Genomic DNA, 24,371 nt, shown 5'->3' with positions numbered 1-24,371 from the left:
CCTGCTCTTGGCAGCCCAACGATCTGGACGCAGGGGCTCCATGAAAAACAAACAAGGGAGAGAAGCTCGGAAAAGCCATTCCTACAAGAGCTGGCCGGGTGGGAGTGGGTGGTCATTTTTCCTCTGCAGCCCTCCCATATCTCCCACTGCAGCTGTTTTCCCCGTCTTGCCCAGGAAAACATCTCTGGGAACTTTGGGTCAAGATTTCCACTTGTCCTCCTCCTCCTACACCGCACTTCTCAGCCCCGACCTGCCTAGCCCATTGGCAGCAAGGAGAGGATAGAGTGACTTCCCTGCGCACGGAATTCTTATTTTCTTTTTTCTTATTTCCTGATCTGCTGAGCAGTCGGGTTAGAATGGATAAAAGGAGGTACTTCTTCGCCAAAGGGTGATTAACATGTGGAACACACTGCCACAGGAGGTGGTGGCGGCTACAAGCATAGACAGCTTCTAGAAAGGATTGGATAAAAATATGGAGCAGAGGTCCATCAGTGGCTATTAGCCACAGTGTGTTTGTATATAAATTTTTCGCCACTGTGTGATACAGAGTGTTGGACTGGATGCGCCACTGGCCTGATCCAACAGGGCTTCTCTTATGTTCTTATGTGACACAGAGTGTTGGACTGGATGGGCCATTAGCCTGATCCAACAGGGCTTCTCTTATGTTCTTATGTGACACAGAGTGTTGGACTGGAGGGGTCATTGGCCTGATCCAACAGGACTTCTCTTATGTTCTTACATGACACAGAGTGTTGGACTGGAGGGGCCACTGGCCTGATCCAACAGGGCTTCTTTTATGTTCTTACATGACACAGAGTGTTGGACTGGAGGGGCCACTGGCCTGATCCAACACGGCTTCTCTTATGTTCTTATGTGACACACAGTGTTGGACTGGAGGGGCCACTGGCCTGATCCAACACGGCTTCTCTTATGTTCTTATGTGACACACAGTGTTGGACTGGAGGGGCCACTGGCCAGATCCAACAGGGCTTCTCTTATGTTCTTATGTGACACAGAGTGTTGGACTGGAGGGGCCACTGGCCTGATCCAACATGGCTTCTGTTATGTTGTTATGTGACACAGAGTGTTGGACTGGAGGGGCCACTGGCCTGATCCAACATGGCTTCTCTTATGTTCTTATGAGAAGATTGTTGTCCAGTCTCAGCTGACTTATGGTGGCCCTGGAGGTTTTTCAAGGTGTGCGACAAACTGAGGTGGTTTGCCATTGCCTGGCTCTGTGGAGCAACTCAGGATTTTCTCGGTGGTCTCTCATCCAAGTAAAGACTAAGGTCAACCGTTACCTCCCGTACAGCACAGCAGAAGGAAGGATATTAAAAGCAAAGCTAACGTGAAGGCTCTACGAAGGCTAGGGGAAGTCAAGCAAGAAAGATACGTTGCCAAGGTTCCACTAGGAGATCCCCCACCTCACAGCAATGAGGATCCTGTGAATTTAGGGGGAGGTGTTTGTGAGTTTCCTGCATTGTGCAGGGGGTTGGACTAGATGACCCTGGAGGTCCCTTCCGCTCTATGATTCTAACAGACTTCCTCCTTGGAAGGTGGTGGGCTCTCCTTCTTTGGAGGTTTCTAGATGGCCACCTGACAGCAATGAGGGTCCTGTGAATTTAGGGGGAGGTGTTTGTGAGTTTCCTGCATTGTGCAGGGGGTTGATGACCCTGGAGGTCCCTTCCAACTTTATGATTCTATGAAAGGGGGACATCTGTCAGAGGCAAGGCTTCTGAGTTCTTGCATTTCAATATCTACATGTTGTTGTTTAATCAGAGCAAACGCAGTCCACTCAGGGAAGGGGACGAAATCATCAAAACTGAACCCAATTATGGAGATTCCTCCCCCCATATAATTATGGAGATTCCGCCCCCCAGATAATTGGGGTTCAGATAGCATGTGTGCAGTGAGACTATTGGGGCTACTCCTAAAATGTAAACATAACCAGAATTCATTTATTTATTTATCTATGACCGTTTTCGCACACAGCTTACCTCGCAGTCACAATCCTGTTCCCTCCGCAGCATCTGGTTGGATTTCCCACCATCTGCGCCGAAGTTACAGGAAGTGCCGCAGCTTTTGCGTAGCAAACGCAAACCGCTAAAACCCAGGTTACGTTTGCTATGCAAAAGCCGCGGCACTTCCGGCGCAGACGCTGCGGAGGGAACTGGATTGTGACTGCGAGGTAAGCTGTGTGCGAAAACGGTATATATTTATTTAGTAGGCTTATATTCAGCATTTTCCTCATAAATGTGCTCAAGGTGGATCACAACATATAAAAATAACAATAAAAACCTACATATCAACGTTAAAACACCAAATTAAAATTAACAGTAAAAACAATAAATAAAACGCACCACCGGCTTTTAATTGTTATAATGCAGGCTTTTGTCTCTTGGAGTCTTTGATTGGTCTCCAGGCACGTAGCTGCAGAGGGCACTCACGCTGGCAGTCCCAATATTTTCCTTTAAAAGCTGGATTGTATTCGTTCTACTGCTTTATTAAGGGCTATGATCCAGATTGAAATGCCCCAAAGCAGTTTAGCACTGATTTTGGGGTGAAAGAAAATTCCATATTCCAACAGGTTTTATGTTTGTGGTTCGAGGGATATAGAAAGTATTGAACGTGTTCTCCTGCGTGGTACGTTTTACTGTGATATTGGTGCCATTTACTTCGACCCACTTCTTCAAAAGCATGAGGGACAATCTGATGGTGATAAGACTCTCTTCCTATTGTCCTCTCATAGTAGGCTTCCCAACCCTCCCGCCCTGGCGGGGGATCCCTGAATTTACAGCCTCTTCCCCCGCTCTCCAAAAAAACGGAAGCGGGGAAAGGGGGGGAAACAGCGCCAAGGAGCATGGCGAGCAGCCCCATCTCGGAGGAGCAGCTAAGGTGAACTGGAGAAGAGGCGGCAGCAGCGCAGCGGCATCGCCTGCTCCGCTCCGCCTCTGAGATAAAATCAGAGAAGGGGACGGTGGATGCAGGCCAGGAGCGTGGCAAGCCGTGAATCTGGGTCCTTCTAGGACATTCTGTGGAGCCTGAGCAGCCTGATGGCGGAGAAGCACCACCGGCATCAGCAGCAGCAGCAGCAGGCGGCGCCCGACGCGGCCAGCCTGGGCGAGCGGAGCCTCATCGCCGGTGCTGAGTCGTGCTCCAGCCTTACGAGCCAAGCTGCGGCTGGCGGCTGCGCTGACCTGAAGCGGGCGGCTCGGTGCCAGTTCCAGCAGGATGAGACGCCGGCCTTCGTCTACGTGGTGTCGGTCTTCTCGGCCCTGGGCGGCTTCCTCTTCGGCTACGACACGGGCATGGTGTTGGGAGCCCTCCTGCTCCTCAAGAAGGAGCTGCGCTTGGACGCTTTCTGGCAGGAGCTGCTCGTCTCCAGCATGGTGGGCGCCGCCGCCCTCTCGGCTCTGGCCGGCGGGGTGCTCAACGGCTGCTGCGGCCGCCGAGCCTGCATCCTTCTGGCCAGCTGCATCTTCACAGCCGGCTCGGCTTTGCTGGCCGCTGCCCAGAACAAGGAGACTCTGCTGGGGGGACGCATCGTGGTGGGGCTCGGCATAGGTGGGCCGGGATGAGCTTGGCGCGCGGCCGGAGCAGCCCGCGGGGCTTTGGTGAAACTTTCCGCACAGCCTGCGTTGCCTGAGCGAAGCTGTCCGGGCACCCCCCTTGCCTGCTGCTAACTCGGGCTTTCTTGTCCTCTTCTGTATGTGCAGGCGTGGAGGTGCCCGGGGGCTGTGGAGACAGAAAGCAGGCGTTGCTCGAGGCTGTATAAAGCTCAGCTTGCCCAGCTGTGAGGGAGTTGAGGAAGGGAAGGTGGGCTTTGGAAAGTTTGTACCCATGCTTTCCCTAGGAAGAAAGCTTGAAGAAAACGAGGGATGGTGGCTCAGTGGTAGAGCATCTGCTGGGGAAGCAGAAGGTCCCAGGTTCAGTCCCCGGCATCTCCAAAAAAGGGTCCAGGCAAAGAGGTGTGAAAAACCTCAGCTTGAGACTCTGGAGAGCCACTGCCAGTCTGAATAGACAATACTGACTTTGATGGACCGAGGGTCTGATTCAGTAGAAGGCAGCTTCATATGTTCATATGTCACACCCTTGCTCCTAGCTCCACCCCAGTGTCTCCTGGCTCCACCCCCAAAGTCTCCTGGCTCCACCCCCAAAGTCCCCAGAGATTTCTTGCATTGGACTTGGCAACCCTATCTCATAGCCCTGAGATTATTCAGACTGGGCTAAATCTCTCAGCTGTCCTTCTGAGAGGAGAGGAATGGTTCAAATGTTGGGGTAATGTATGTTTTCTCCCTTGCTGATTGTGCACATCTATGCTGCTATGCGGATAAAGTTATAATATGTATTGTTTTAACTGTTTGTAGTGATTTTATGTTCTTCGGCGGAGAGGGCGGGATATAAATTAAATAAACATAAGAACATAAGAGAGAAGCCATGTTGGATCAGGCCAGTGGCCCATCCAGTCCAACGCTCTGTGTCACACAGTGGCCAAAAAAACCACAAAACCCAAGTGCCATCAGAGTGTTCACAAGTGGGGCTAGAAGCCCTCCCACTGTGCCCCCCAAGCACCAAGAATACAGAGCATCACTGCCCCAGACATAAGGACATAAGAGAAGCCATATTGGATCAGGCCAATGGCCCATCCAGTCCAAGACTCTGTCACACAGTGGCCATAAAAACCCAGGTGCCATCAGGAGGTCCACCACTGAGTCTAGAAGCCCTCCCACTGTGCCCCCCCCCAAGCACCAAGAATACAGAGCATCACTGCCCCAGAAAGTTCCAACAATAGGCTGCGGCTAATAGCCACTGATGGACCTCTGCTCCATATTTTTATCCAATCCCCTCTTGAAGTTGTCTGTGCTTGTAGCCGCTGCCACCTCCTGTGGCAGTGTGTTCCACATGTTAAGCACCCTTTGGGTGAAGAAGGACTTCCTTTTATCCATTCTAACCTGACTGCTCAGCAATTTCATTGAGTGCCCACGAGTTCTTGTATTGCGAGAAAGGGAGAAAAGGACTTCTTTCTCTACCTTCTCTATCCTCTTCCTTGGCTGTTTTTCATGGAGCCCCCACCCCCAGATAGCTGGGCTGCCAAGAGCAGGGAGGGGTCTTTTCTGGAGCCTCAGTGGTGGAAAGATATTCCCAAGCCCGCCGTCAAGGCGATCTGATGAAACTGGGCTATCGTGAGCCCTTCTTGTCTGCTTGATGGTTGCATTCCTTTCACTTCTCTCCCCCCTTCTCCCTCTCTAGTTCTCCGATGCCTGGGGATTCCCACCCGTGTGATCACCAACTACAACTCTGCCCACGACACCAACAGCAACCTGAAGATCGAGCAGTACTTGGACGAGAATGGCAAGGTGCAGGCGGGGACCCGGGAATACATCTGGTGAGTGGGCAGGTGATCAACTTTTCAAGCATAACTACACCTCCTCAACGCAGAGCATTTATGCTGGCCAGACTCAATATATTTCCTTGGGCTTTGGTCCCAGGCAGATAAAAGGGTATCCCCTAAGAACATAAGAACAGAAGAGAAGCCCTGTTGGATCAGGCCAGTGGCCCCTCCAGTCCAACACTCTGTGTCACATAAGAACATAAGAGAAGCCATGTTGGATCAGGCCAGTGGCCCCTCCAGTCCAACACTCTGTGTCACATAAGAACATAAGAGAAGCCCTGTTGGATCAGGCCAGTGGCCCCTCCAGTCCAACACTCTGTGTCACATAAGAACATAAGAGAAGCCATGTTGGATCAGGCCAGTGGCCCCTCCAGTCCAACACTCTGTGTCACATAAGAGAAGCCCTGTTGGATCAGGCCAGTGGCCCCTCCAGTCCAACACTCTGTGTCACATAAGAACATAAGAGAAGCCCTCTTGGATCAGGCCAGTGGCCCCTCCAGTCCAACACTCTGTGTCACATAAGAACATAAGAGAAGCCCTGTTGGATCAGGCCAGTGGCCCCCCCAGTCCAACACTCTGTGTCACATAAGAACATAAGAGAAGCCCTGTTGGATCAGGCCAGTGGCCCCTCCAGTCCAACACTCTGTGTCTCATAAGAACATAAGAGAAGCCCTGTTGGATCAGGCCAATGGCCCCTCCAGTCCAACACTCTGTGTCACATAAGAACATAAGAGAAGCCCTGTGGGATCAGGCCAGTGGCCCCTCCAGTCCAACACTCTGTGTCACATAAGAACAAAAGAGAGGCCATGTTGGATCAGGCCAGTGGCCCCCCCAGTCCAACACTCTGTGTCACATAAGAACATAAGAGAAGCCCTGTTGGATCAGGCCAGTGGCCCCTCCAGTCCAACACTCTGTGTCACATAAGAACCTAAGAGAAGCCATGTTAGATCAGGCCAATGGCCCCTCCAGTCCAACACTCTGTGTCACATAAGAACAGAAGAAAAGCCCTGCTGGATCAGGCCAATGGCCCCTCCAGTCCAACACTCTGTGTCACATAAGAACATAAGAGAAGCCCTGTTGGATCAGGCCAGTGGCCCCTCCAGTCCAACACTCTGTGTCACATAAGAACATATGAGAAGCCATGTTGGATCAGGCCAATGGCCCCTCCAGTCCAACACTTTGTGTCACATAAGAACATAAGAGAAGCCATGTTGGATCAGGCCAGGGGCCCCTCCAGACCAACACTCTGTGTCACATAAGAACATAAGAGAAGCCCTGTTGGATCAGGCCAATGGCCCCTCCAGTCCAACACTCTGGGTCACATAAGAACATAAGAGAAGCCCTGTTGGATCAGGCCAATGGCCCATCCAGTCCAACACTCTGTGTCACATAAGAACAGAAGAGAAGCCCTGCTGGATCAGGCCAATGGCCCCTCCAGTCCAACACTCTGGGTCACATAAGAACATAAGAGAAGCCCTGTTGGATCAGGCCAATGGCCCCTCCAGTCCAACACTCTGGGTCACATAAGAACAGAAGAGAAGCCATGTTGGATCAGGCCAATGGCCCCTCCAGTCCAACACTCTGGGTCACATAAGAACATAAGAGAAGCCCTGTTGGATCAGGCCAATGGCCCCTCCAGTCCAACACTCTGGGTCACATAACAACATAAGAGAAGCCCTGTTGGATCAGGCCAATGGCCCCTCCAGTCCAACACTCTGGGTCACATAAGAACATAAGAGAAGCCCTGTTGGATCAGGCCAATGGCCCCTCCAGTCCAACACTCTGGGTCACATAAGAACAGTAGAGAAGCCATGTTGGATCAGGCCAGTGGCCCATCCAGTCCAACACTCTGTGTCACATAAGAACAGAAGAGAAGCCATGTTGGATCAGGCCAATGGCCCCTCCAGTCCAACACTCTGGGTCACATAAGAACAGAAGAGAAGCCATGTTGGATCAGGCCAGTGGCCCATCCAGTCCAACACTCTGTGTCACATAAGAACATAAGAGAAGACCTGTTGGATCAGGCCAATGGCCTCTCCAGTCCAACACTCTGGGTCACATAAGAACAGAAGAGAAGCCATGTTGGATCAGGCCAGTGGCCCATCCAGTCCAACACTCTGTGTCACATAAGAACATAAGAGAAGACCTGTTGGATCAGGCCAATGGCCCCTCCAGTCCAACACTCTGGGTCACATAAGAACAGAAGAGAAGCCATGTTGGATCAGGCCAGTGGCCCATCCAGTCCAACACTCTGTGTCACATAAGAACATAAGAGAAGACCTGTTGGATCAGGCCAATGGCCCCTCCAGTCCAACACTCTGGGTCACATAAGAACAGAAGAGAAGCCATGTTGGATCAGGCCAGTGGCCCATCTAGTCCAACACTCTGTGTCACATAAGAACATAAGAGAAGCCCTGTTGGGTCAGGCCAGTGGCCCCTCCAGTCCAACACTCTGTGTCACATAAGAACAGAAGAGAAGCCCTGCTGGATCAGGCCAGTGGCCCATCCAGTCCTACACTCTGTGTCATATAAGAACACAAGAGAAGCCCTGTTGGATCAGGCCAATGGCGCCTCCAATCCAACACTCTGTGTCACATAAGAACACAAGAGAAGCCCTGCTGGATCAGGCCAGTGGCCCTTCCAGTCCTACACTCTGTGTCACATAAGAACACAAGAGAAGCCCTGTTGGATCAGGCCAATGGCCCCTCCAGTCCAACACTCTGTGTCACATAAGAACACAAGAGAAGCCATGTTGGATCAGGCCAATGGCCCATCCAGTCCAACACTCTGTGTCACATAAGAACATAAGAGAAGCCCTGTTGGATCAGGCCAATGGCCCCTCCAGTCCAACACTCTGTGTCACATAAGAACATAAGAGAAGCCCTGTGGGATCAGGCCAATGGCCCCTCCAGTCCAGCACTCTGTGTCAAATAAGAACATGCGGAGGGACGGGGCTCAGTGGTAGAGCATCTGCTTGGGAAGCAGAAGGTCCCAGGTTCAATCCCTGGCATCTCCAAAAAAAGGGTCCAGGCAAATAGGTGTGAAAAACCTCAGCCTGAGACCCTGGAGAGCCGCTGCCAGTCTGAGAAGACAATACTGACTTTGATGGACCAAAGGTCTGATTCAGTATAAGGCAGCTTCATATGTTCAACACAAGAGAAGCCATGTTGGATCAGGTCAATGGCCCATCCAGTCCAACACTCTGTGTCACACAGTGGCCAAATATATATATATATATATATGCGTGTGTATATATGTGTGTATATGTATTTATGTGTGTGTGTATATGTGTGTATATGTATCTATGTGTGTGTGTATATGTGTGCATATACGTGTGTGTGTGTGTGTGTGTATACACACACACATACATATATTGGCCACTGTGTGACACGAGTGTTGGACTGGATGGGCCATTAGCCTGATACAACATGGCTTCTCCTATGTTCTTATGGTAAAAAAAAAAAAGGTAAAGATTGTCCCCTATGCAAGGCCCAGTCGTTTCCGACTCTGGGGAGACATTGCTCTCACAACGTTTTCACGGCAGACTTTTTGCGGGGTGGTTTGCCATTGCCTCCCCCAGTCATCTACGCTTTCCCCCCAGCAAGCTGGGGACTCATTTGACCGACCTCGGAAGGATGGAAGGCTGAGTCAACCTTGAGCCGGCTACCTGAATCGAGTTTCCGCCGGATTGAACTCAGGTCGCGAGCGGAGAGTTTGGACTGCAGTACTGCAGCTTTACCACTCTGCGCCTCGGGGCTCCTGGGAATTTGGTGCCTCTACCTTAAAAAACCAGCCCCCTCGTCAGAGACCCACAGATTAAGATCCATTTCGCACTAGGGCTTGTTCTGAGTGAAGAGCCCTTTTGCCCCTGGCGCTTTCTCCCTTTGCACAAGCTGCTGCGGAGCTGTGAGTTGGCGCACCGTTCTCCCACAGCAAGCAGAATCCGCTTATAAGAGGATCTTGCTTGCTGTGGGAGAGCAGGACCCGCCTGGGTCCTGTCCCTGTGCTGGTTTGAACTGCCAGTCTGGATTCAGCTCCTGTAAGCCTCGTTTCTCTTCAGGTAGGTGGGGAGGCCTGACCTTCTAGCTTATTCTCACTCTCCTCCATTCCCTGATCCCACAGGAATTTCCATTGCTGGGTGGAAAGTTGGATGACTCGTCCAGACCTTTCGGAAGGCTTTGACGGCTGGCAGGTTTTGGACCCGACTCCTCAAGAGAAGAGTGAAGGTAACAATTCCAAACATGGTTGTTCTACTACGGTCCCAGGCAGCCCACCAAAGCCCAGCTTCGTGCTCCATAAAGGTGTGTTCTCCTCACCAAAGATGGCTTTCTTGGTTGGGCCCATTCCCCACTTTATTATCACACAATGAGATGAGTTTTAATATTCTGATTTGCTCATTGGTGCCCTTGACCTGATGGCTCAGGCTAACATGATCTCATTGGATCTCAGAAGCTATCCAAGGTCGTCCCTGCATGGTCCTTGGATGGGAGACCACCAAGAAAGTCCATGGTTGCTACACAGAAGCAGGCAATGGCAAGCCACCTCTGTTTGTCTCTTGTCTTGAAAGCTCTCTCTCTCTGTGTCTTGCGTCAGCCATAGCTCTCGCAGAGCTGTCCTTGAAAGGGCAGCTTCTGTGAGAACTCTCTTAGCTCCACCCACCTTACAGGGTGCCTGTTGTAGGGAAAGAAGATAAAGGAGATTGTGAGCTGTCCTGAGACTCTGATTCAGAGAGAAGGGCAGGGCACAAATCTATGGTCTTCTTCTTTAAGAGAAGTTCTCATCTCTCTCAGCCACACCTACCTCACAAGGTGACTGTTGTGGGGGAAGAAGATAAAGGAGATTGTAGACGACTCTGAGACTGATTCAGAGAAAAGAGCAGGGTATAAATCTACGGTCTTCTTCTTCAAGAGAAGTTCTCATCTCTCTCAGCCCTACCTACCTCACAGGGTGACTGTTATGGGGAAGAAGATAAAGGAGATTGTAGATCACTCTGAGACTGATTCAGAGAAAAGAGCAGTGTATAAATATATGGTCTTCTTCTAGAGAAGTTCTCATCTCTCTCAGCCCCACCTACCACACAGGGTGACTTTTATGGGAGAAGAAGATAAAGGAGATTGTAGATGACTCTGAGACTGATTCAAAGAAAAGGGCAGGGTATAAATCTATGGTCTTCTTCTTCTTCTAGAGAAGTTCTCATCTCACTCAGCCCCACCTACCTCACAGGGTTTCTGTTGTGAGGGAAGAAGATAAAGGAGATTGTAGACCACTCTGAGACTCTGATTCAGAAAAACGGGCAGGGTATAAATCTATGGTCTTCTTCTTCTAGAGAAGTTCTCATCTCTCTCAGCCCCATCTACCTCACAGGGTGACTGTTATGGGGGAAGAAGATAAAGGAGATTGTAGACGACTCTGAGACTGATTCAGAGAAAAGGGCAGGGTATAAATCTATGGTCTTCTTCTTCTTCTAGAGAAGTTCTCATCTCACTCAGCCCCACCTATCTCACAGGGTTTCTGTTGTGAGGGAAGACGATAAAGGAGATTGTAGACCGCTCTGAGACTCTGATTCAGAGAAAAGGGCAGGGTATAAGTCTTCTTCTTCTTCTCCTTCTCTCTCCCTCCCTCCCTCTCTCTCTCTGTCTCACACACACACACACTCTGCCTGGCCTGAAAGAAGAGGGAGAAGGCCCTTGGTAACTGCCTCTGAGACACAATATCAATCGTTCATGTCCTTTGTCGACTGCGCCTTTCACTCCTCAGGAGTTTACTGCTGCGGCCCAACTCCGGTCAAGGCCATCAAAGAGGGAGAGCTGAAACTGAAGTACGACGTTCCCTTTGTCTTTGCGGAGGTCAACGCAGACGTGGTGTACTGGATGCTGCAGAGCGACAGCTCCCGGAAGAAGACCGTGGACTCCAGGAGCGTGGGAAGGAACATCAGCACCAAGAGCGTGGGCAGAGACTCCAGGGAGGACGTCACTCACAACTACAAGTACCAGGAAGGTACGAAGGCGTCCTGGATTCGGGGAATGAGAGTCACAGCCTGCGCATTCGGACATGACGGGGAGGGAGTTTCCCCTGCCTGTCGTGTCCAGCTATTTGTGTGATACACGAAAGAAGGGGGGTTTCAGGGGGTGGTTGTGCTGGTCGGCAGTAGAAGAGCTAGATTTGAGTGCAACAGCAACGTAGAGACCAAACAGGTTTTGGGGGCATGACCTTTTGAGAGACAGAGCTCCCTTAATTTATACTAGTAGGCAGGGGTGGAATTCTGGCAGGAGCTCCTTTGCATATTAGGCCACACCCCCAGATGTAGCCAATCCTCCAAGAGCTTACAAAAAAAGAGCCTTGTCAGCTCTTGAAGGATTGGCTACATCTGGGGGGCGTGGCCTAATATGCAAAAGAGCTCCTGCTAGAATTCCAACCCCGCTAGTAGGAAGGTAGAACCCTGAGACCTTATATCCAGGCTGAAGGTGGGAGGGGCAGGGCTTTTTTGGAGCAGGAGCTACTTTGCATATTAGGCCACACCCCCTGTTGTAGCCAATCCTCCTGGAGCTTACAGGGCTCTTCTTACAGCTGTAGTGAGATATGAATTCTGTGAGCCTGTTCGGGGGTGCAGGGGAGCTGTCTGCTCTTCTGAATTTGTGAATGCGCTATGCATCTTGGTTCCTTCCTCTGCAGTGCCCCTCCCACCTTCAGCCTGCATAGAAGGACTCAAGGATCGACATTTCTACTAGCTGGGCTTTTTTTGTAGCATAAGAACGTAAGAGAAGCCCTGTTGGATCAGGCCAGTGGCCCCTCCAGTCCAACACTCTGTGTCACATAAGAACATAAGAGAAGCCCTGTTGGATCAGGCCAGTGGCCCATCCAGTCCAACACTCTGTGTCACATAAGAACATAACAAAAGCCCTGTGGAATCAGGCCGATGGCCCCTCCAGTCCAACACTCTGTGTCACATAAGAACATAAGAGAAGCCCTGTTGGATCAGGCCAGTGGCCCCTCCAGTCCAACACTCTGTGTCACATAAGAACATAACAAAAGCCCTGTGGAATCAGGCTGATGGCCCCTCCAGTCCAACACTCTGTGTCACATAAGAACATAAGAGAAGCCCTGTTGGATCAGGCCAGTGGCCCCTCCAGTCCAACACTCTGTGTCACATAAGAGAAGCTCTGTTGGATCAGGCCAGTGGCCCCTCCAGTCCAACACTCTGTGTCACATAAAAACATAAGAGAAGCCCTGTTGGATCAGGCCAATGGCCCATCCAGTCCAACACTCTGTGTCACATAAGAACATAAGAGAAGCCCTGTGGGATCAGGCCAATGGTCCATCCAGTCCAACACTCTGTGTCACATAAGAACATAAGAGAAGCCCTGTTGGATCAGGCCAGTGGCCCCTCCAGTCCAACACTGTGTGTCACATAAGAACATAAGAGAAGCCCTGTTGGATCAGGCCAATGGCCCCTCCAGTTCAACACTGTGTGTCACATAAGAACATAAGTGAGTGGCCAATATGTGTGTGTGTGTGTGTATACATATACATATATATACACACACATATATATACTGAGGCTAATAGCCACTGATGGACCTCTGCTCCATATTTTTATCCAATCCCCTCTTAAAGCTGGCTATGCTTGTAGCCGCCACCACCTCCTGTGGCAGTAAATTCCACGTGTGAATCACCCTTTGGGTGAAGAAGGACTTCCTTTTATCCGTTTTAACCTGACTGCTCTGCAATTTCATCGAATGCCCAGGAGTTCTTGTATTGTGAGAAAGGGAGAAAAGGACTTTTTTCTGTGCTATCTCCATCCCACGCATAATCTTAAGAACATAAGAACATAAGAGAAGCCATGTTAGATCAGGCCAATGGCCCATCCAGTCCAACATTCTGTGTCACACAGCGGCCAAATATATATATATATATATATATATATATATATATATATATATATATATATATATATATATATATATATATATATATATATATATATATATATATATATATACATACACACACTGTGGCTAATAGCCACTGATGGACCTCTGCTCCATATTTTTATCTAACCCCTTCTTGAAGGTGGCTATGCTTGTGGACGCCACCACCTCCTGTGGCAGTGAATTCCACATGTTAATCACCCTTTGGGTGAAGAAGTACTTCCTTTTATCCGTTTTAACCTGTCTGCTCAGCAATTTCATCGAATGCCCACGAGTTCTTGTATTGTGAGAAAGGGAGAAAAGTACTTCTTTCTCTACTTTCTCCATCCCATGCATAATCTTGTAAACCTCTATCATGTCACCCCGCAGTCGACGTTTCTCCAAGCTAAAGAGCCCTAAGCGTTTCAACCTTTCTTCATAGGGAAGGTGTTCCAGCCCTTTAATCATTTTAGTTGCCCTTTTCTGAACTTTCTCCAATGCTATAATATCCTTTTTGAGGTGCCAGTTCACACCCCATCAACTTGTATTTGTAGCTGGGATTCTTGGCCCCAATGTGCATTACTTTGCACTTGGCCACATTGAACCGCATCTGCCACGTTGACGCCCACTCACCCAGCCTCAACAGATCCCTTTGGAGTTCCTCACAATCCTCTCTGGTTCTCACCACCCTGAACAATTTAGTGTCATCCGCAAATTTGGCCACTTCACTGCTCACTCCCAACTCTAAATCATTTATGAACAAGTTAAAGAGGATGGGACCCAGTACCGAGCCCTGCGGCACCCCACTGCTTACCGTCCTCCACTGCGAAGACTGCCCATTTATACTCACTCTCTGCTTCCTATTACTTACTATTATCTTGTCAACCTCTATCATGTCACCCTGCAGTCGACGTTTCTCCAAGCTAAAGAGCCCTAAGCGTTTCAACCTTTCTTCATAGGGAAAGTGTTCCAACCCTTTAATCATTCTAGTTGCCCTTTTCTGAACTTTCTCCAATGCTATAATATCCTTTTTGAGGTGCGGCGACCAGAACTGCACACAGTACTCCAAATGAGACCGCACCATCAATTTATACAGGGGCATTATGATACTGGCTGATTTGTTTTCAATTCCCTTCCTAATAATTCCCAGCATGGCGTTGGCCTTTTTTATTGCAATCGCACACTGTCTTGACATTTTCAGTGAGTTATCTACCACGACCCCAAGGTCTCTCTCTCGGTCAGTCTCTGCCAGACTGACAGACTAATATGCAAAGGAGTTCCTGATATAAAAATATCCCTGCTCGAATTAAACCTGTACAGCTCCTGGCACGTCAACAAAGGTGTCAGCCATGGTTGTGGTTTCCTTCCGGCAGGCTCCGAAGAGGAGAAGGCCGTGCTGGAGAAGGCGAACCTCAGTAAGGCCCCCCCGACGGAGGAGGAGGAGGAGGGCTTGAAAATCAAGATCAAAGCCTCCGAGGGGATGAACAACGGGTGCGACTTCGACGTCTTTGCCGTCATCAGCAACAAGACGGCCAACGAGAGGACGTGCCGGTTGATGTTCGGTGCCCGCGCAGCCGGCTACAATGGGGCGTTGGGACCCGAGTGCGGGAGGAAGGACCTGCTGAATGTTGCCTTGGAGCCATATGCAGGTAAGGCCCAGAGGCCATGACTACACCAGAAGCTGGACTACACTCGTCTGGTGTAGTGGTTAAGTGAGCGGACTCTTATCTGGGAGAACCGGGTTTGATTCCCCACTCCTCCACTTGCAGCTGCTGGAATGGCCTTGGGTCAGCCATAGCTCTGGCAGAGGTTGTCCTTGAAAGGGCAGCTGCTGTGAGAGCTTTCTTAGCCCAACCACAAGAGAGCCAGTTTGGTGTAGTGGTTAAGTGTGCAGATTCTTATGTGGAAGAACTGGGTTTGATTCCCCCACTCCTCCGCTTGCACCTGCTGGAATGGCCTTGGGTCAGCCATAGCTCTGGCAGAGGTTGTCCTTGAAGGGGCAGCTGCTGTGAGAGCCCTCTCCAGCCCCACCCACCTCACAGGGTGTCTGTTGTGGGGGAGGAAGGGAAAGGAGATTGTGAGCCCCTCTGAGACTCTTCGGAGTGGAGGGCGGGATATAAATCCAATATCTTCATCTACCTCACAGGGTGTCTGTTGTGGGGGAGGAAGGGAAAGGAGATTCTGAGTCGCTCTGAGACTCTTTGGAGTGGAGGGCAGGATATAAATCCAATATCTTCATCTACCTCACAGGGTGTCTGTTGTGGGGGAGGAAGGGAAAGGAGATTGTGAGCCGCTCTGAGACTCTTCGGAGTGGAGGGCGGGATATAAATCCTATATCTTCATTTACCTCACAGGGTGTCTGTTGTGGGGGAGGAAGGGAAAGGAGATTGTGAGCCGCTCTGAGACTCTTCGGAGTGGAGGGCGGGATATAAATCCAATATCTTCATCTACCTCACAGGGTGTCTGTTGTGGGGGAGTAAGGGAAAGGAGATTGTGAGCCGCTCTGAGACTCTTCGGAGTGGAGGGCGGGATATAAATCCAATATCTTCATCTACCTCACAGGGTGTCTGTTGTGGGGGAGGAAGGTAAAGGAGATTGTGAGCCGCTCTGAGACTCTTCGGAGTGGAGGTCGGGATATAAATCCAATATCTTCATTTACCTCACTGGGTGTCTGTTGTGGGGGAGGAAGGGAAAGGAGATTGTGAGCCGCTCTGAGACTCTTTGGAGTGGAGGGCGGGATATAAATCCAATATCTTCATCTACCTCACAGGGTGTCTGTTGTGGGGGAGGAAGGGAAAGGAGATTGTGAGCCGCTCTGAGACTCTTTGGAGTGGAGGGCGGGATATAAATCCAATATCTTCATTTACCTCACTGGGTGTCTGTTGTGGGGGAGGAAGGGAAAGGAGATTGTGAGCCTCTCTGAGACTCTTTGGAGTGGAGGGCGGGATATAAATCCAATATCTTCATCTACCTCACAGGGTGTCTGTTGTGGGGGAGGAAGGTAAAGGAGATTGTGAGCCGCTCTGAGACTCTTTGGAGTGGAGGGCGGGATATAAATCCAATATCTTCATCTACCTCACAGGGTGTCTGTTGTGGGGGAGGAAGGGAAAGGAGATTGTGAGCTGCTCTGAGACTCTGAGATTCAGAGTATAGGATGGGATATACATGCAATATCATCATCATCATCATCATCATCATCATCATCATCTTCCGTTTCTCCTCTTTATTCTCCCGTCTTCCTCACAGAAAAGATCTACTGGTGAGGCCTGGCTCTCAACCCCTGGTATGGTTGCCAGCCTCCAGGAGGGGCCTGGAGATCTCCCACTTTTACAACTGTTGGCCAGCTGGCAGAGATCAGCTCCCCTGGAGAAGATGGCTGCTTGGAAGAGGAGATTCTAGGGCACTGTATCATGCCGAGGCCCCTCCCCTCCCCAAACCCCGCCCTCTCCTGGCTCCACCTCCAAAGTCTCCAGGGATTTTCCAACATGGACCTGGCAACATAGACCTAGAGAGCCAGTTTGGTGTAGTGGTTCAGTGTGCGGACTCTTATCGGGGAGAACCGGGTTTGATTCCCCACTCCTCCACTTGCAGCTGCTGGAATGGCCTTGGGTCAGCCAGAGCTCTCTTATCTGGGAGAACCGGGTTTGATTCCCCACTCCTCCACTTGCAGCTGCTGAAATGGCCTTGGGTCAGCCAGAGCTCTCTTATCTGGGAGAACCGGGTTTGATTCCCCACTCCTCCACTTGCAGCTGCTGAAATGGCCTTGGGTCATCCAGAGCTCTGTTATGTGGGAGAACCGGGTTTGATTCCCCACTCCTCTACTTGCAGCTGCTGGAATGGCCTTGGGTCAGCCAGAGCTGTCTTATCTGGGAGAACCGGGTTTGATTCCCCACTCCTCCACTTGCAGCTGCTGAAATGGCCTTGGGTCAGCCAGAGCTCTCTTATCTGGGAGAACCGGGTTTGATTCCCCACTCCTCCACTTGCAGCTGCTGGAATGGCCTTGGGTCAGCCAGAGCTGTCTTATCTGGGAGAACCGGGTTTGATTCCCCACTCCTCCACTTGCACCTGCTGAAATGGCCGTGGGGCAGCCAGAGCTGCCTTATCTGGGAGAACCGGGTTGGATTCCCCACTCCTCTACTTGCACCTGCTGGAACGGCCTTGGGTCAGCCAGAACTCTCTTATCTGGGAGAACCGGGTTGGATTCCCCACTCCTCCACTTGCACCTGCTGGAACGGCCTTGGGTCAGCCAGAGCTCTCTTATCTGGGAGAACCGGGTTTGATTCCCCACTCCTCTACTTGCACCTGCTGGAACGGCCTTGGGTCAGCCAGAACTCTCTTATCTGGGAGAACCGGGTTTGATTCCCCACTCCTCTACTTGCACCTGCTGGAACGGCCTTGGGTCAGCCAGAGCTCTCTTATCTGGGAGAACCGGGTTGGATTCCCCACTCCTCCACTTGCACCTGCTGAAATGGCCGTGGGGCAGCCAGAGCTCTCTTATCTGGGAGAACCGGGTTTGATTCCCCACTCCTCTACTTGCAGCTGCTGGAATGGCCTTGGGTCAGTCATAGCTCTCTTATCTGGGAGAACCGGGTTGGATTCCCCACTCCTCCACTTGCACCTGCTGAAATGGCCGTGGGGCAGCCAGAGCTCTCTTATCTGGGAGAACCGGGTTTGATTTCCCACTCCTCCACTTTCAGCTGCTGGAATGGCCTCGGGTCAGCCATAGCTCTGGCAGGAGTCATCCTTGAAAGGGCAGCAGCTGTGAGAGGCCTCTCAGCCTCACCCTCCTCACAGGGTGTCTGTTGTGGGGGGAGAAGATATAAGAGATTGTAAGTCGCTCTGAGTCTCTGATTCAGAGAGAAGGGCAGGGTGTAAATTTGCAGTCTTCTTCTTCTTATCTGGGAGAATCGGATTTGATTCCCCACTCCTTCACTTGCAGCTGCTGGAATGGCCTTGGGTCAGCCATAGTGCTCGCAGGAGTTGTCATTGAAAGGGCAGCTTCTGGGAAAGCTCTCTCAGCCCCACCCACCTCACAGGGTGTCTATTGTGGGGAAAGAAGATATAGGAGATTGTAAGCCGCTCTGAGACTCTGATTCAGAGAGAAGGGCATGGTATAAATCTGCAGTTGTCTTCTTCTTCTTCTTCTTACAGGATAACCTTGACAGGCCGGAAAACTGGGCTAAAATCAATAAAATGAATTTTAACGGGGATAAATGTAAACTGCATTTAGGTAGGAAAAATCCAATGCATGGTTATAGAATTGGGGAGACATCTTAGCAGTAGTATGTGCAAAAAGGATCTAGGGGCCTTAGTGGATCATACGCTGAACATGAGTCAACAGTGTGATGCGGTGGCTAAAAAGGCAAATGCGATTTTGGGCTGTATCAACAGAAGTCTAGTGTCCAGATCACGTGATGTGATGGTATCGCTTTACTCTGCTCTTGTAAGACCTCACCTGGAGTCTTGTGTTCAGTTTTGGGCACCACATTTGAAGAAGGATCTCGACAACCTGGAACGGGTTCAGAGGAGGGCGACGAAGATGGTGAGGGGTCTGGAGACTAAGTCCTATGAGAAAAGGTGGATGGAGCTGGGGATGTTTAGCCTGGAGAGGAGGCGGCTGAGAGGTGATAGGATCCCCATCTTCAAGTCCTTGAAGGGCTGTCCTATAGAGGATGGTGTGGAATTGTTTTCTGTGGCCCCAGAAGGTAGGACCAGAACCAACGGGTTGAAATTAAATCAAAAGAGTTTCCGGCACAACATTAGGAAGAACTTCCTGACCATTAGAGCGATTCCTCAGTGGAACAGGTTTCCTTGGGAGGTGGTGGGCTCTCCTTCCTTGGAGGTTTTTAAACAGAGGCTAGATGGCCATCTGACAGCAATGTGGATCCTGTGAATTTAGGGGGCGGTGTTTGTGAGTTCCCTGCATTGTGCAGGGGGTTGGCCTAGATGACCCTGGAGGTCCCTTCCAACTCTAGGATTCTATTCTTCTTACCTCTGGTGCCCTCGTTTGGCTGGGAGGCCCTGCCCCTGTGGTGGGCAGCCTGCAAGAGCTGGCACCAAGACAGGCATTCCCATCCTCCCAAAGGAAGTTCAAGTTGAGGGTAACTGTTCTCTCCGCCCCAACAATTTCCTACCCTTTGAGGCCTGGGCCAAGGCAGCGGATGCGATTGCATGGGGTTTGCTTCTGCCCCCGTGCTTGCCCCCGCCCCGGTCCAAGCAAACAATGGGCTCGTCTTGTGCAACCGTCAGATCGCAACTCTTTGAAGAAAGGTGTACGAGAGGAAGCCGGGCGAGCAGAGCCAGAGGCGAGGCTGCAGAGATAAGCAGTCCTTCCGGCCTGCTCTGGAGAGGAAAGGGTTTCCCGCCATGGGGGAGAGGCACCGTTGCCATTGGGCCAAAACGTTACTCCCGGTACTGCTCTGGGCGTGTCAGGAGATGGACACGCTGTGCTCCTGCCTGGGTGGAGCAGGAGTGCGGTGGGAGGCAAAGACCACTTCTCTTTCCGCAGGAGCCCACGACGCCTGGATCCTGTCTCTGAGCGACTCGCAAGTTTGCTTAGATTTAGAACTTAGATTGCTACACGCACAGCCAGCTTCAAGAAGGGATTGGAGGTCCATCAGTGGCTATTAGCCGCAGCTTATCGTTGGAACCACCTGGTGCAGTGATGCTCTGTATTCTTGGTGCCTGAGTGGGCCCAGTGGGAGGGCTTCTGGAGTTCTGGCCCTGCTGGTGGACCTCCTGATGGCCCCTGGGTTTTGGCCCCTGTGGGACACAAAGTGTTGGACTGGATGGGTCATTGGCTTGATCCAACGTGAGCTGTCTCAGCCCCCCTCCCCACCTCACAGTGTGTCTGTTGTGGGGGAAGGAGATAAAGGAGATTGTAAGGCGCACTGAGACTCTGATTTAGAGAGAAGGGCAGGGAATAAATCTGCAGTCTTCTTCTCCTCCTCCTTCTCTTATGTTCTTTTGTTTGCGGCAGTGAGGCTCTGTCTTCTTGGTGCTTGGGGGCAAGAAAAGGAAGGCTTCTGGAGTTCAGGCTGTGCTGGTGGACCTCCTGATGCCCCCCCCCAGGTTGTGGCCACTGTGTGACACAGAGTGTTGGACTGGATGGGCCATTGGCCTGATCCAATATAGCTTCTCTTCTGTTCTTATGTGACACAGAGTGTTGGACTGGAGGGGCCATTGGCCTGATCCAACAGGGCTTCTCTTATGTTCTTATGTGACACAGAGTGTTGGACTGGATGGGCCATTGGCCTGATCCAACAGGGCTTCTCTTATGTTCTTATGTGACACAGAGTGTTGAACTGGATGGGCCATTGGCCTGATCCAACAGGGCTTCTCTTATGTGACTCAGAGTGTTGGACTGGAGGGGTCACTGGTCTGATCCAACAGGGCTTCTCTTATGTTCTTATGTGACACAGAGTGTTGGACTGAAGGGGCCACTGGCCTGATCCAACAGGGCTTCTCTTATGTTCTTATGTGACACAGAGTGTTGGACTGGATGGGCCATTGGCCTGATCCAACATGGTTTCGCTTATGTCCTTATGTGACACAGAGTGTTGGACTGGAGGGGCCACTGGCCTGATCTAACAGGGCTTCTCTTATGTCCTTATGTTCCTGCTGAACTCCTGAGTAGATAGCCTGAACATCTTCAGGTTGTCAAAATGCTGTGCAGTAAATGGCTGTTTCTGTGCATTGCTTGAGCTTTCAGCTCCTTGCAGGCTTGAGCTTCTTCCAGGGATGCGAGTCTGAACAAAAGTTTCAGACAGAAAGTGGGAGCCGTGAACAAAGAGAGCTAAAATAGCAAAGCCAGCCTCTCTCTCTCTCTCGCTCTCTTTTGTGCGGTGCATAGGCCTCTCCAGAAGTGACGTGGTTTTTTCCACCGCTGGGAAGGAATTCAATTTTGTTTTGACCCGACACCCTGTGCTCTCGACAGAGCTATTTTTGACACAGCTCCAGCGTTTTTAGGTAAGGCAGAACCTTTTTACAACAACAACCTCAGCCTGACCTGCCTCCGGGATGCGTGCTTTACCTGTGGTGCCCTGGCATTAGGCGAGATTTGGAAAAGATGTAGAAAAACCAAGGTCAGGACCTTACAGAGTAAAGCTGTAGCTCTTAGCAGGGCAAGCTGTGAGCCCGGAAGCGGGGAGGGGGGAGGCATGGCTCGGTGCTATTTGGGAGAAATGATACCCATTTTGTGGCTTGTGCTGCCACTGCAAGCATTTGGCTTTGGGAACAAAACCATTTCGGTTCAAGGTCAGTTTCCTCCGGGTCAAACCAGATGTCCAAAGGGCGCAGGGCTGCTGTGAAAACCAAGAAGAAAAAGATATTGGATTTAGCAGTGACAGCAATGCTGATTCTGTGAATTTAGGGGGAGGGGTTTGTGAGTTTCCTGCCTTGTGCAGGGGGTTGGACTAGATGACCCTGGTGGTCCCTTCCAAATCTATGATTCTAGGGTTATATCCCACCCTCCACACCAAATCTCAGAGTGGCTGACAATCTCCTTTATCTTCCTCCCCCACAACAGAAACCTTGTGAGGTGGAGGGGGGGCTGAGAGAGCTCTCTCAGAAGCTGCCCTTTCAAGGACAGCTCTGCAAGACCTATGGCTGACCTAAGGCCGTTCCAGCAGCTGCAAGTGGAGGAGCGGGGAATCAACCCCGGTTCTACCAGATAGGAGTCCTTGCACCTAAGAAGAAGAGGTTGGATTTGTAACCCACCCTTTACTTGGAATCTCAGAGCAGCTTACAATCTCCTTTACCTTCCTCTCCTCTGTCTTCTTGGCACTTGGGGGGCAACGGTGGGAGGACTTCTGGAGTTCTGGCCCTGCTGGTGGGCCTCCTGATGTTTTTGGCCCCCGTGGGAAACAGAGTGTTTCCTACCCTTTGAGGAAACTGGCGTGATCCAATCTGATTTCCCTTATGTTCTAACTATGTCTTTGGTATCTGTACCCAAAACACAACCCCACTTGTTAAGAACATAAGGGAAGCCATGTTGGATCAGGCCAATGGACCATCCAGTCCCAACGCTCTGTGTCACATAAGAACATAAGAGAAGCCATGATGGATCAGGCCAATGGCCCATCCAGTCCAACACTCTGTGTCACATAAGAACAGAAGAGAAGCCATGATGGATCAGGCCAATGGCCCATCCAGTCCAACACTCTGTGTCACATAAGAACAGAAGAGAAGCCCTCTTGGATCAGGCCAATGGCCCCTCCAGTCCAACACTCTGTGTCACACAGTGGCGATATATATATATACACACACACTGTGGCTAATAGCCAGTGATGGACCTCTGCTCCGTATTTTTATCTAACCCCCTTTTGAAGCTGGCTATGCTTGCAGCCACCACCACCTCCTGTGGCATTGAGTTCCACATGTTTATCACCCTTTGGGTGAAGAAGTACTTCCTTTTATCCATTTTAACCCGACTGCTCAGCAATTTCATTGAATGCCCACGAGTTCTCATATTGTGAGAAAGGGAGAAAAGTACTTCTTTCTCTACGTTCTCCATCCCCTGCAAAATCTTGTAAACCTCTATCATGTCCACCCCACAAGTCGACGTTTCTCCAAGCGCAAGGAAGAGCAAGGGCATAAAAATGCATAATTTGGGGTGGGGGATTGGAAGGGAGAGACGTGTTCTGTGGAGACTAGTGTTGCCAGCTTTGGGTTTGGAAATACTTGGAGATTTCGGGGGGCGGAGGGCCAGGTTTGGGTCGGGCAGCAGGGTACAATGCCATAGAGCAGGGGTGGCCAACGTAGCTCTCCAGATGTTTTTTGCCTACAACTCCATCAGCCCCAGCCAGCATGGCCAATGGCTGGGGCTGATGGGAGTTGTAGGCAAAAAACATCTGGAGAGCCACCGTTGGCCACCCTGCCATAGAGTCCACCCTCAAAGAAGGTGGGCCATTTTCTCCAGGTGCTACCTGGCGGTTGGCACCTCAAGCTGAAACTAGGGTTGCCAAACCCAATTCAAGGAATATCTGTGGACTTTGGGGGGCGGAGCCAGGAGAAATTGGGGTGGAGCCAGGAGCAAGGGTGTAACAAGCATAACTGAACTCCAAAGGGAGTCCTGGCCGTCACATTTAAAGGGACCGCACACCTTTTAAATGCCTTCCTCCGTTGGATATAATGAAGGCTAGGGGGCACCTCCTTTTAGGGCTCATAGAATTAGACTCCGCGGTCCAATCCTTTTGAAACTTGGAAGGCGTTTTGAGGAGGGGCACCGAATGCTATGCTGCAAATTTGGTGCCTCTACCTCAAAAAAAACAGCCCCCCTTCCCAGAGCCCCAGATATACCAGCAGATCAATTTTCCATTATACCCTACGGAAATCGGTCTCCATAGTGCCCAGGAGATATTTTCCCTCCCCAGCCCTTTCTGAAGACCCTGAAGTGGGGGGGAGGGGTGATCCAAACTGGGGGATCCCCTGCCCCCACCTGGGGGACTAGGTAACCAGGAAAAGAGTCACACGGGATGTGCAACGGGAGAACAAGCGTAGGCGCCGTGCACCACTGACTCCTGTAGTAAACAATTTTTTCAGAACACCTTCCACTCTCAGCATGTCATTTCAACACTTCCAAGAATTCAGTGGTGCATGCCGCCTACACTTCTTCTCCCGTTCCACCTGGGGATTGGAAACCCGAGCTGAAACACAGAAGGGGGGCAAGTTGTTTAGAAGAATTGAAAAAGAATTGTAGATTTACATCCCGCCTTCTCCCTGAATCAGAGACTCAGAGCGGCTTACAATCGCCTATGTCTTCTCCCCCCCACAACAGACACCCTGTGAGGTGGGTGGGGCTGAGAGGGCTCTCACAGCAGCTGCCCTTTCAAGGACAACTCCTGTGAGAGCTATGGCCAACTCAAGGCCATTCCAGCAGCTGCAAGTGGAGGAGTGGGGAATCAGACCTATGAAGAAAGGTTGAAACGCTTGGGACTCTTTAGCTTGGAGAAATGTCGACTGCGGGGTGACATGATAGAGGTTACAAGATAATGCATGGGATGGAGAAAGTAGAGAAAGAGGTACTTTCTCCCTTTCTCACAATACAAGAACTCGGGGGCATTCGATGAAAT

General features: G+C 50.9%; 1 protein-coding gene across 1 annotated transcript in view; it reads left to right on the top strand.

Moving 5' to 3' along the window:
* The window catches only part of LOC132591060 (protein-glutamine gamma-glutamyltransferase 2-like), a 153,341-nt gene that overhangs the window by 107,991 nt on the left and 20,979 nt on the right, over nt 1-24,371 (top strand). The window contains 4 exon segments of the mRNA XM_060263946.1: nt 5,251-5,386; nt 9,515-9,618; nt 11,150-11,389; nt 14,673-14,948. Of these exon segments, the coding sequence (XP_060119929.1) occupies nt 5,251-5,386; nt 9,515-9,618; nt 11,150-11,389; nt 14,673-14,948 (756 nt within the window).

This window comes from Heteronotia binoei, chromosome 2, assembly GCF_032191835.1.
Source record: "Heteronotia binoei isolate CCM8104 ecotype False Entrance Well chromosome 2, APGP_CSIRO_Hbin_v1, whole genome shotgun sequence".
Lineage (NCBI taxonomy): Eukaryota > Metazoa > Chordata > Lepidosauria > Squamata > Gekkonidae > Heteronotia > Heteronotia binoei.
Note: the sequence above shows the minus strand (reverse complement) of the source record. Positions and strands in the feature narration are given on the sequence as shown.